The sequence below is a fragment of the Quercus suber genome, unplaced genomic scaffold, assembly GCF_002906115.3.
Source record: "Quercus suber isolate HL8 unplaced genomic scaffold, Cork oak 2.0 scaffold_195, whole genome shotgun sequence".
Taxonomy (NCBI): domain Eukaryota; kingdom Viridiplantae; phylum Streptophyta; class Magnoliopsida; order Fagales; family Fagaceae; genus Quercus; species Quercus suber.
The window spans coordinates 1017577-1031228 of NW_027069653.1; the positions used below are offsets into that span (position 1 = coordinate 1017577).

The 13652-nt window shown below is 32.9% G+C and overlaps 1 protein-coding gene across 1 annotated transcript; it reads right to left on the reverse strand.

Moving 5' to 3' along the window:
- Positions 1-704: 704 nt before the first annotated feature.
- Positions 705-6615, reverse strand: LOC111997460 (serine/threonine-protein kinase D6PKL1). Its single transcript, XM_024029546.2, has 3 exons — positions 6339-6615; positions 3329-5312; positions 705-1800 (listed from the first exon to the last, which is right to left on the reverse strand). Exons 2-3 carry the CDS (start codon positions 5080-5082, stop codon positions 951-953), a joined length of 2604 nt encoding a protein of 867 aa, XP_023885314.1. The 5' UTR covers positions 5083-5312; positions 6339-6615; the 3' UTR covers positions 705-950.
- Positions 6616-13652: the final 7037 nt, after the last annotated feature.

Consider the following 13652-nt stretch of genomic DNA (forward strand, 5'->3'; position numbering starts at 1 on the left):
CTGATACCACCAAGCCAGTCTGTGAATAGGCTCGGGAAGTAGAAGAGAGTGGTGGGGATAGGACAGGGGTATTGATCCGAAGTAGTGATTATCTCATGTATATATCCATTCAAAGGTCATTCACAGACTGATTTTTAATGGCAATAACTTCGCCATCAGCTTCTTCTCTTTAGGGATTTGGAAAAATAACCCCAAAGATGAGAGAGAGAGAGAGAGAGAGAGAGAAAGAGAGAGGTCCAATACTCGGTTTTTCTTTTTGTCAAAAAAAATGAACTGCTCAAGAAAATCAAGTTAGATGCTCTATGATATGTAAAAATATTTACAACCAAATACATTTCTGAATTCTTTCGCAGGAATTGATTTCAATACAAACGCCAACTAGAAATCAAATATATTCCGGAAATGGATCCAAATTTTTTTAATGTGTTTTTGGTCTCTAGGCTTACTCAATCACAGATTCACAGGTGATGCATTCCATAGATAAACTGACAGGATGTTCAATCAAAAGATGATATAATAATCCAAAATATATATATATATATATATATATATAAAATGATGAGCTTTATGAAGAAAAAACCCCACTTACCCCAAAAAAAAAAAAAAAAGCAAGTTCCATATGGCCAGGGTTTTTTTTTTTTTTTCTTGGGATTGATATATACACTGACCCCAAAAAGTATAAACTAAAAAGATTGCAACATATAGGATCTTTAGAGGTAATCTTGGATTGAAAATGTGGTATTTCTCAAGGCAACTCAGGCTATCTCATGAGTCATGAAGCCATGTATCAAATCCTCAGCTACAACTTTCTATACCATAAATGACAGGCTTTTACCATTCTCAACTAAATTTACATTTTAGGCTACATATTAGATACAACAGGGGAGGAGAGATCTAAATTAAGAACTAACCTAATTAGAGAGCTTCTCTTCCCAAAAGTAGTGCTTTCTCTAAAACAATTCAAACTCCAGGTGCTCTCCTGTAGCTTCACACTCCAAATACTTATTTGATTCCTGGGAAGCCGGGGTTGCAAATCCTAATTCACAAAGGTCAGGTAGCTCTGGTGGAGTGGTGCAACGTATCAATGCCCAATTCAGGCCTTCAAAGAAGGGGTGCTGCTTAATCTCAGCAGCCCCTTTCATGGATCCTAACCGATTCTCTGGCTCCTTTACCAACAACCCTCTGATGAGATCTCTTGCCTGGAAACTGACAAGTGGGCTGTCAGGGAATTTGAGACTCTGCAACACTACATTAGCTAAAGTTTCATCGTTATTACCACCTTTAAATGGTGTTCTACCATATAGAAGCTCATAAAGAAAGACACCAAACGTCCACCAATCAACTGCAGCTCCATGACCCGCTCCTTTAATGATCTCAGGAGCCAGATATTCATGGGTACCAACAAAGGAATTGGATCGTGCATCGGTGGGCTCAGCCACAAGCTGTGGCAACGATCTGACCTTGACTGCAGGGTCAACTTTTAACTTCCTTGTTTTTGCGGCAGAAGGTAAAAACCTAGGGCTGAAGCAGGGGACTTGACAGGATGGTTCAATGCAGAAAGGTTCAGCACATCTAGAATCTGTACATGGGCCGGATATCCTCACAGGATCTGCAGTGGATGAAGATGAAGATGATTTCAAGAGAGTTGGACTCACAGTACATCTGAGTGAGAGGTCAAAGTCTGTGAGCATAATGTGACCATCTTCCCTAACAAGAATGTTCTCTGGTTTTAAATCCCGGTACACAACTCCAAGCATGTGCAAGTACTCCAAAGCAAGGAGGACTTCAGCAACATAAAACCTGCACACACACAAAAACTTTAAATTAGTTTTAACATACTAGTGGCCTAATTTTGCTAAGATAGATAAGTTCCAGCACCAATCTCAATGTTCATAAAAAAGAGTACGGAAAGACATACAACCAAATGCTGGAGCTCTTCAAAGCTAACATTCACAACACGAACTGATGTTAAGGATGAGGAACAGAAGTTTGGATCTAACACAAACTAAAGAGTTGCTTAGTAGTTAATGACCCTTAGGTCATCTGCACCACTTCCTGGTGTTTCCAACATACTCCACTTAATTTGTTCAAAAATACAAAAGAGTTAATAAGATTTAGAGCTTTTTAAAGTCAATGCACCGTTGAGACAATTTGTGAATATCTTTGGTGATGATGGCAATTCAGCGAACAGCTGACATTGATAAGAAAAAGATGCTTACTGCAGTTTGTGGTGACAGTAGTGGCAAAATTGGTACCATCAGTTTTTTTTACATGATTAAGATGGAAAAGGCAAAATGGAGTGGTTTCATAGATGGACCAGAAGGTACCAAGTCAATGCACAAGCAGGTGCAGTTGGTAGCTGAGAGCAGCAGCAGTGGTGTTGCTTGCTGAAGATGGAAGCAGAAACAAGTCAGCAAGATGCAACAAGGGCAACAGGCTGCCAGATGAAGGTGAAGGTATGACATATTTGCCTTTTTAATTTTTATCTAAATTAGCTTAGCTTAGTTTCAATTCAAACTAAATTATTTCATAATGGATTATGATATAGTACACAAATGTATCCATGCTGGGTTGACTTTAGAAATGTTTATATAGAGAAGTGCACAAGAAGCAGCAAGTACAAGTCATTCAGTAGGTGTCAGTCAGCCCAACTAGTAAAGTTTTTGTGGTCAAACAAATATAAGATCAAACCCAACTGAGAAAGAAGGTTATCTCCTGTTGTGTAGCCCACAGGCCTAATGGCACTCCAGTGGAAAACAAGCAAACAAACAAAAACAAAAACAAGAAGCCATTAAAAGAGTATCTCTTTGTAAATACTTGATCATATTGAATCAACAAATATGCATGGAACAACCACATGATAATTGAAAATGAATTATTATATAGATCAATTAGAGTGAACTAGACGACTAGCACGACTGTTTGCTTATTAACTTCAGATAACCTCAAAATTAAATATAGGAAGACTCTCTAATGTTAGAGAATCCACACCGGTGCAATTTATGTACCAAACTAATTCACATCTCATATATAGCTAAAGTGATGTAAAATAGCACTAAAACCTTCACACGAACAAAGAACAAGAAATATAAAAGCCTAAGTACTACTTTCAAATTCCAAAAGGCATGATCCAACACTAACATGGTAAAAAAAATCCAATAAATTCACACATCAGTTAGAGCCTTATGCATACTTAATTCAAATATGTTAGGTTTAATATTGTTTCTAGGTTTTATCTCTGGTTTTGTATTTTGTGCTTGATTGTGCATAATGTTAGGTAAAAAAGGGGAAAAACTGATATAAATGGACCATCATTCAAGTATTTTACCTAGCTGCTGCTTCAGGAAAACACCTGCCAAACTGCTTCTGCCGTAGGACATGAAGATCTCCACCTGGACAATACTCCATAACTAAGCATGATAAATTATCTGCCGTGAATTGGGTATATAGTGTTGGGAGAAATGGATGGTCCAGCATTCTCAATATTTCTCTTTCAGTTTGAGCCCTTGGCATCTTATTCCTTCTAGCCAAAAATTCATTGTCCATGACCTTTATAGCAAATAGGCAATTTGTACCAATCAGCTTCGCAAGATATACAGTTCCAATGTCACCACAACCAAGCTTCTTTAAAAGATTGAAGTGACTCAAACCCAGGACTCCCTGCTGCATTCGTGCATGACGGATGGCTTCCCACCTCACATCCTTTGACATGTGAGGCCTGTTACCACAACTAGACCCACTCACATTGCTCTCATCACTGATACTCGTGCTACTACTATACTCACCTTGACTACTTTTTGAACTTTGGGAAAATTCCCCCTTCTCTTTTGATTTTGTGTTCTTTTTCGCTTTGATAACAACAGCTCTGCTTTTACTAATGCTGTTTGAGGCGATGCCTGGCTTGCTTGCTCCAGAGTGCACATTATTTGGGCTTACTTCAATGGTTGGACCGGCTGAGTGGGACATTAGAGGATCTTGTTTGAACTCGTTACTTTCATTCTTCAAAGTACAGTGGCATCTCTCACAAACCAGTTGACCTTTACTAGCATGCAAGTCATTATTAACTTTGTCATATGCAGTAGAAGTGCAGGCAGCAGAGCTTGAATTCTGCTTTAGTTTCTTCTTGACAGAAGTCTTGTTCCTAACAACTGATTTGACAGAGCGGGGGGTATTCCTGGATAACTTGCTCGCCCTACCACCAACAACTGAACTAGAAGAAGGTACAGCTTGCATCCTGCCTTTCCGCCCAGGCTTAGGTGCCGCTGCTTTATTTGCTAACTTCATTGAGGCAGGAACTTTTTCAACCAGCTCTGATATGTTGCCAGCAGTACTAGAAGAAGATGGAGAAGGTGCAGATGCATGCTTCTCTTTCTGTGCAAGCTCTACCTTTGGTGTATGATCCCCAACTATCCTTGATGTAGAAACAATCTCATTTTGTATATTACCAGCATTATTTTGTGTTTTTGCAGCAGTAAATCGAGGAGAGGAATGAGAACTTTGACTTGGTGACTTCATGTTGGGCATTTGACAATGCTCAGGCATCTTCCCAAAAGAATTTGATTTGCTTTCTCCTGGCACCAGTGATATTTTGACCATACTCCGTTTACCTTCGGCTAAGGATAGGCCAGATTCACTAGCTTCAACCACAACTGCATTGTACAATGTCTTTATCCTTCCAGCTTCTGAGACTCCTGGAGAACCAGTTGACTTCGATAACCGTTTCATAGCAGCCATTTCTGATGCCTTGGAAATGCATAGCTCCCTTAATGCCTGTTTCAGCGATACAGGTTCTGAATTCCCAAATCTCGGTGAATTAGACATACCGACTGTAATCGGCCTTTTCAAGGCACTTTTGTTTAATGGGCTTGTTCCATCTTGTGAAAGACGCAAGTCCTTGGACAAAGGTTTAAGACTAATTGCCTCAAAAAGTTGATTAATATCACCTTCTATGGAATCCTTATGTCCAAGTCTGAGCAGAGGAAATTTCCGATCTTTGTCATTATATGACCTAGAATGTTGACCACCTAGATTCAGCTCCTCACTTGCTTCAACAATTTCACAAGTACCGGAAAACGAACCCATTACAGGGTTACTCTACTAAAGCTACTTGAATGTAATGCCAAAAACAGTAAGATGGAATTCAGTCCTGCAACATTTATCCTTAAAGGTCTCTAAAGAAGCACTTCAGACACAGGAAATTCATGGAAAAAAGAACAGAACATGTAATTTAGACTGTTTGTAGATCAGAGAAGTTCACAATTTGTATAGTTTTTACACTTCTTTCACTGGCCCCATATTATGACATCTAAACCCTGAAATGACAACCAAAGTTTGGATAACGTCAGCTGACCAAAAGTCAATCAGATAAATTGAAATAAAAGGCAAAGGTACATTTTGTTCATATCTACAACAGAAATTGCAATCACTGGTGGCATAAACCACTAATCAACAATAATATGCCTTTAATGAGATCTTTTTAAGTAGTTGGTTCTAGATTTGGAAGCACAACACTGCAGCACTACAATATCCAATCAATTATCTGATGACACATGAAAGTCACCTAACCTCATAAAAATTACAGTAACCTTAACATAATAAATTATTTTAGGCACTTTAATCTAACTTTGTCTTTTACCAAAAATGTTAGACGAAAATTCAACTTTGGCATTACAGATCAAGAATATACTAATTACAATGTTTAGTCTGTCCTGTTCATGATTTAAATGTCAATCGTCATAAAGCTAGCTCCGAAAAAAATCACAAATCTAAATACAATATGCCAAGCAAAAAACCCAGTTGTAGACCCATTTATACTAAGAACTGTTCTACATTTTTATATACTCAGATATTCAATTACTTGTCCAAATAAATGGATCAGAAACAAAACCTAGTTGTAATTTTGAATGTGCCAAGCTAAAAAAAAACCCAGTCGTAGACCCATTTGTAGTAAAAACAGCTTTACATTTTCATATACTTAGATATTGATTTACTTGTTCAAATTAATGGATCAGAAACAAAGTGAGGCAAAACCCAGTTGCAATTTTCAATTTTCTGGCAGTCAAGCTTAAACACATCCCTGATTTAACAAACTAAAGCAAATCAAAATGAACCCAAAAAACAAATCATCAATACTACTTCAACCAATTCATGAAAACAAAAACAAAACAAAACAAAACAAAAAAAAAAAAACGCTAAACTAAACATAAATGGAAATAAAGAAAAACCCAGATGGGGTAAAGTTTGAAGGAACCAAAATCTGAAACATAAACATATATTTACAATATATATAATATGTGTCTAAAAAGTGAAATGAGGATCGCAGAGAGAGGGAAAAGTACCTGAAACAAGAGGTGGGGTGGTGTTGCTTTTTTACACATTGAGTGAGACACTGTCATAAAAGCTGAGGAATGAGGAAGGAATCGAAGTTCAGGCTATGGAAAACCCTAGAGGTGGTGGTGGGTGTGGTACTGGTGGGGTTTGAAGCGGCAGGGGAGAGAGAGAGAGAGAGAGCTAGGACGATTTGGCACAGTGTGTTTTTCTTTTCTTTCCCATACTGGCTCTGATTATTTTGAAGATTAAAGGGACCCACGTTTATGCTGTCGGGCGAGAATCGAGGAAGAGGGAAATACAAAAAAAATTTATAGAACGGAAAAAACCAAACAGGAAAGCAAATAGGTACATGTATGTACATTGTACGCATGTATCTATCCTTATTTTTGAATCCATAATTAGTAAGATATTAAAAATATTTTTTATTTAAAAATTTATGCTAGGCAAAAAAAAAAAAAAAACAATGGATTATAAAGTGAATTGTATTTAGAAAAAATGAAAATTTAAAATGTTATAACTAACCAAATAAAGTTTAAAAAAAAAAAATTGAAACGAATGTATAAAACATACACACAAGATATCACTAAAAAAATAAAAAATAAAAATATAGGCATAGGATAAACTTATTGTAATATCTATTTATTTCTTTAGAAGTCATATAAATCAATTTATTAGATATCATTTGATTTGTGGATTAGATCATTATTGTAAAATTTAATTGCTTTCCTTAAACTCTACCTAGTCCCTCCCTTAAGAAATCATATAAAAATGTTTAGGTTAATGGTTTTTAAAATCGACTAATCGAGATCCTGAGTGAAATCAATGAGAGGATACTTGTCATTAAAATATACTATACAAAAATATATATTGATGGGAGGATATTCTAGATCTAATTGAGAATGGTAAAGTTATACTTTTCATTAAAAAAAAAAATCATTGTAACAAAGCAATGTAGTCAAGAATCATCGCCATATATATAGTAAATCTTTTTTAAAGGGAAGTTATGAATGATAACCCAAATAAATAAAAACAAATTTAAATAGATAAATCATAAAAGTACTTATCTTAAAAATATAAATAAGTTTTTAACTATAAAACACTATAGCAATACCATCAACATGAGTTTATTTTTATTTTATTTTATTCTATTTTTGAAAATCCAGACCCTAAGGCCAAGTTTTATTCAATGCAGAAAAATTACAATGAATTTCTAGTAAGAAGAGGAGCTATATCATCAGGAGTAAATTCAATCTAAATCTATAGCTCATTGCCTGACTTGGAACATGAGATTAAATTTTAAAACATGGATTCAATTAAATATAAATATAAGTTAATTAATCATTAAATTGTATTGCTTCCTTATGTGTTTTTTATATACCATATGAATAAAGGGAAGAGAATAGAGTTTTTGGTTGTCTTAGTGAATAATTCAAAGTATGATGACCATTAGAATTAGTATAAATTATAATATGCACTGTAGCATTTTAATATTAAATGGTTAATTTTAGTATTTTAAAGAATAATAAGTAAGTAAATCTGATATAAAGATATGAGATTTAATGTGGTAAATGAGGAGTAAGTATTATCAAATTTGGAATCCCACATTATTAAGAAGAGAGACTCATTCTTTATATATAAGTGTGGTGGTTTATTAGGCTTAAATGTATTGGAGGAAAAATTGGGTTAGATATGCACATTAGGGGAAGGTGAAGGGAGAAAGTCTGTTGCACTAGTCTTGGGCTTTGCCAACCAAGATGGCTTGCATCTCCTTAAAGAGAGCAAGAGTCATTTATTTATAAATGTGGTGATTTATTAGGATTAAATGTATTAATTGAAAATAAAGGGAGGAGGGCTGTTGCACTGTGGTGATTTATTAGGATTAAATGTATTGATTGAAAATAAAGGGAGGAGGGCTGTTGCACTACTCTTGGGCTTTGCCAACCAGGAGGACTTGCAATCCTTAAAGAGAGCGAGAGTTGTGCCTCAGTCGAACTGTGTCGAGATCTTCATTTACATTTATATATATATATATATATATTTTTTTTTTCTTGTATGTTTTTGTATTTACTATTTACACTAAGATGTCAATTAGAGACAGGGAATTTTATTTTAGAGAGAGTATGGATGATGGATCTATTGCAAAAGGTCTTACAAAATTATAAATATGTCAAATTTTATGAAGGGATCGTCCTTGGCTCCCTGCCAATCTATTCTACCACAATCCTATTAATTAAATATCCTAATGTGATATAAATCGTATGATCTTAAACATTTCATATCCAAAATTTAGCAACCTGTTAAGGTTAGACCATTCCATTGCAAACAATCTTCTTTCTTTTTTCTATTATTATCTAACTTACTCAATGACATATATAAAATTGAATGTTCCATTCTCAAATTTAAAATTTCCCTTTAGGTTCTCATTTTGTTGTGAGATTATATAGAATATAATGGACATCTTCACATATCTTCATTTATGGCCAAAATGGGTATTTGCCCCTTTCACCAAAACTTTCCAACAAAATGTTCTTATTCTGAAACTATCTAGCAAAATGCTCTTGTGTTTAAACTCAGTTTTCTAAAAATCGAGTTTCAATGAAAAACTCGATTTTTAGAAAATCAAATTATGTGAAATCAAACTTTTAAAAAAAAAAAAAATACATGGAACTTGAGTTCCATGTAAAATTTCTCACATTACTCAATTTTCATCAAATCGAGTTTTTCATTGAAACTTAATTTTCAAAAAATTGAATTTCAAAATAGGGACATTTTGCTAGATAGTTTTAGAACATAAGTATTTTGCTACATCTTTTGGGCGAAAATGACAAATGCCCATTTTGCCTTTCATTTATTTTATCATGTTATCAACGTAAAATTACTTTTTTTTTAAATCAAAACAACTTATATAAATGTATAAAATTTGAAGTTACTAGTATATTTTATAGCTGGCAATTAATTATTTAATATATGATCTAAAAAATAATTCATAGCAATGTTTTTTTTTTTAGGTACGGTAGGATTTTCATATGCTTCGCTTATTAATTACTATCAAATTAAAATATATACTTTTTTTTTTCAAAAATTAAGAGATATACTAATGGGTTCTTCTTCTTTTTTTTATGTATAAGTGGAATTCCAACCATATCCATTCTTGAAAAGAAAATATATTTTACTAATGGAACTAAGTGAAACTCAAAAAAAGAAAAAAAAGAAAAAGAAAAAGAAAAAGTGAAACTCGCACATTCATGAATCTTGAAGTAAAAACAGACCCAAAAATAAATAAATCTGCATTACCCTCGAAACCCCACCCACTGCAATGATTATGATATAAGGAATACCCAAACTCTTTTACCATCAATTAAATGGTTTTCATCATTGTCAATACTGAATACATTCCAATTGCTCCGCCTAACCACATAATGATACACCAAACATCACATTATACCAACCGTATGATTCATTTCTGGCCACCTAAATCGTTAATCATGGCCAAGTCAAATTTCATCTTTCATTGATCACAAATCACTAAATTACGGATTTAACCATTATAAGGGTTAACTTATAATGCCTCAAAAAAAAAAAAAAAAAAAAAAAGGAGGTTAATTTACAAGAGTAGATTTACAATGGACTTTAACCCAAAAAAAAAAAAAAAATAGTCAACAATGTATTTTATTTTTTCACAAGTACTTTTTAAAATTGATTGTATTAACTTTTAACACTTACAATTTTGTGAGTTCTAATTACTTCAATTGGTAAAACATCTTATTATTGAATAAAGAATCTTAATTCAAATCTTATCTACTTTAAAAAGAAAATCATTAACATTTTGATTTGATGATAGAGGCTAATAATTAGGAAACAAAACTATCAATTGCAAATGATAAAGTTTATCTCTAAATTATTCACGTGTATTATTTTAAATAAGTCACATGATTCATAAAAAGTCATATAATTAAAAATACACAAGAATAATTTTTTTTAATTGCAGTACAAAATTTATCCGAAAAAAAAAATAGCACAAAATGTCAATTACATGCTAATACAAATTTTTTTGGTATTAAAAAAAAAAAAAAAAAAAAAAAAGGTAATACAGCCTATTATTACCTAAGAAACAAGCTATGAATGAGCTCTGCCCGGCTCCTACCACACACCTATAAATTGGCTCTATTATTCAAAGGACCCCACATCAGTAATAATCATACTTTTGATATTATTACAGAATTAACTGCCAAGAGGCAATAATTGCTGTTGGTGTTTTTTTTTTTTTTTTTTTTTTTGGTGTGTGGAAAATGGAAATAATTGTTGTTATTGAACCAATATCAATGTGAGTGGGATATTGTGTACCGCGTAACTTTGGAAACACAAATTTTCTGACCATTTTTGGCTTGTTCTTAATGACATGTCCCCAGTAAAGCAGTGCACTTTATAAAATATCTTTCCAGATTGAAAATCAAATTTTGATAAATGATTGAAAAATCAAATTTAATATAGATCCAATGTAAACTCAGTATTAACTCATACACCAAACATGCTAAATGGAGAGGCAGCCAAAGCCATATACACAGTACAATTACAAGTCCACAATTTTATTAAAAAAAAAAATTACTACAAGTCTACAATCTCTTATAAGATTAAATATTTATTCAATCCCCACTGCAACTTTTTGCTTTACCTTTTTAAACCATCTTCAAGATCTAAACCACTCCTATTTTAATGGCTAATTTAGACGATTCTCCCATTAATTATTATTTAATATAAGGTTAAGCAACCGAGAGCATCAGGTTACTTACTAAACAATAATTTATATGAATATAAATGCCAAAATATATATATATATATATATTATTCTAACTACAATTTTTTGTGAAGCAGTTGTTAATCTTGATGAGCTTAGATTAAACTTTTAAATAGATTGATCGAGAATCCCATGCAAATGCATATAAAATGTTGACTAAGCTCTACCCTCTTCCTTAACTACTAATGTTTATATTATCCCAAAAGAAAAATGATTTTTTTTTTTTTTGGGTATCTTATATTTGGGGTTTAGAAATGTTTATAATGAAAGAACCCAAACACTGACCATCTTTCTTTTTTTTTCTTTTTTTGAGGATCCACTGACCATCTTTCTAGCCTTTGATAATTGATTGACTTTTAATTAAGCAATATTTATATCATATATCTTGATTCTGGAGTTAACTAAATAACTTTGCGTATCTCTAGATAAACATGACATTCACTTAAATTTTTTTTTTTCTGATACCCAGACATTCACTTAATTAAGTATATAATTTTGCATTTTTCTAGATGAATATGTTTTTAATTGGGAGGTGGTTGGTAAGACTTACAAGGGAGTGCCATGCATGTAGTCCTTCGTGGCAGGATTGATTTTTAGTTTTGTTTGTTCATGGGTTTACAACTTTACATACTAGCTTGCTAGCTAGTATTGTAAATTCCATTGCTCCAACATCAAAATGGTTTGATTTAAAAATGCTTTATAAACTTCTTTTCAAAAACTAAAACTAATTTTCAAATTAGCCTCCCAAGAACATAAATTTTACACTCCATGAAAATGTTTTTTTTTTTAAATCATGGGATTTCACATCATTGAAAAAGTTTTTCAACAAGCCCATGAAATTCCCCCTTGAAAAATGATATCCAAGAAATTCATGAAATCTTCTTTTTGAAAAAGTGCTTTCCAAAATTCATGAGATTCCATTTCCTTTGAAATTTGTTGGAGCATCTCTTTGAAAAAGTGTTTTACAAAATCCATGCGGTTTCATTTCCTTTGAAAATTGTTTTCCAAAAATAAATGAGGTTCTCTCTTTGAAAAAAAAAAAAAACGTTTTCCAAAAACCATGAGATTTTCCAACAAGAAAATTTTATTTGAAAATGATTTTCCAAAGGATTTGAAACTTTACCCCTGAAAAATGATTTTCTAAAACACATGAAATTTGTCCTTTTAAAAAAAATGTTTTCTGAAACCTCTGGGAAATCTCCAATTCTCTAGAATAATATAAAAAACTTCAATTTACGTTAAAAACTCATTTTCCAAAAACTTAAAAAAGACATGAAATTTCCTTCTTCAAAAATTTGTTTTTCCATCTAAACCCCTTTTTCAAAATGATTTCAAAAATAAAAAATACACTTTATTTATGGCTTAAATTAATTGGGCTCATGAACACCAAAATCATGCGAACAAAGTCCCCCTCCCCAATGTGAGAGGGAGGGAGTATACTCCCTAAATATCTAATAAATTTCCACTCCTCCCAAGGTTAACCATTTGCTTTGCTGACTTTATTTGTGTGAGAGTTGCATGAAGATTAAATTGCTAAATGTAAACACTTTTAAAGGAGAAGGAGTGAGTTAAGTAATATTTAATTCAAGAATGCAATTTATCTTTCCTAGTAAATATGCATGTATACTTTACTCTCAAAATGTTTTCAAAACCCAATTGCAACCACTTAAATAGTGAAAATTAGGGATGTTTTCAAACAAAATAGATGTTGTGAGATGTCTAACACCTTCCTTACACATAACCAATTAAACTTTTGAGTTCATTTCATTGGTTCAAGATATTTTCATTCCTTTGAGCATGAGAACCTTTAGGAATCCTTTAGTTAGTTAGAGATAAAATGAACTAGACATAAGTAACCAATCACATTTTAAAGTGCAAACATAATTAGTTGGTGTAGATTTAGACCCCCCATATTTTAATTGTAGGAAAGAAGAAGTATAGAAAAACTAAGGTGTTTAGCTCTCACAATTAAATACATAATTCTCACACTCTGTTCTCTTAACCTAGATGAGGGAAATTGGGGTATATATAGTAAAGTTAGGAAGGTACAACAAGTGATCTAAATATCAAATTTCTCTCTCGTACCAAGCCACTTGTAAGTCACTTGCAGGTTGCTTGATCTTGCTAGCATCTCACAAGTTGCTCTGCTCTAATTGAAATTTTAATTAGCACATGCAATCCACATGTCCACTCATAGGTTGCTTGGTCTTGCGAGTCATCTCGCAAGTTGCACTCTCCAGCTGCTATTCATGAATTTCTAACCCAACCCAATTACAATAAAAAACATACAAAATACATGAAACAATTGCATGTAATTACAAAGAAATTGACACGAAATAGAGCCAACAAACAACAAAGAAAAATGACAACTCAACAGTGGAGACTCTTAAAACATGGAAAAATAAATAAATTGTTTCAGATGCCTGCAACATTCCACTTTCTGATAAACCATTTAAATTGTCTTTATCGTATCATATGCTTAGATTGTTTTCCATGTTAGAAACTTTGAAGCCTTCCTCACACTGAG

Bases quoted from the DNA above. Each gene is read 5' to 3' on its own strand.
- LOC111997460 (XM_024029546.2), bottom strand. From the start codon at position 5,082: ATGGGTTCGTTTTCCGGTACTTGTGAAATTGTTGAAGCAAGTGAGGAG. The intron at 1,801-3,328 runs GTAAAATACTTG...GTGTGTGTGCAG, and splicing joins TTTCCTGAAGCAGCAGCTAG to GTTTTATGTTGCTGAAGTCC.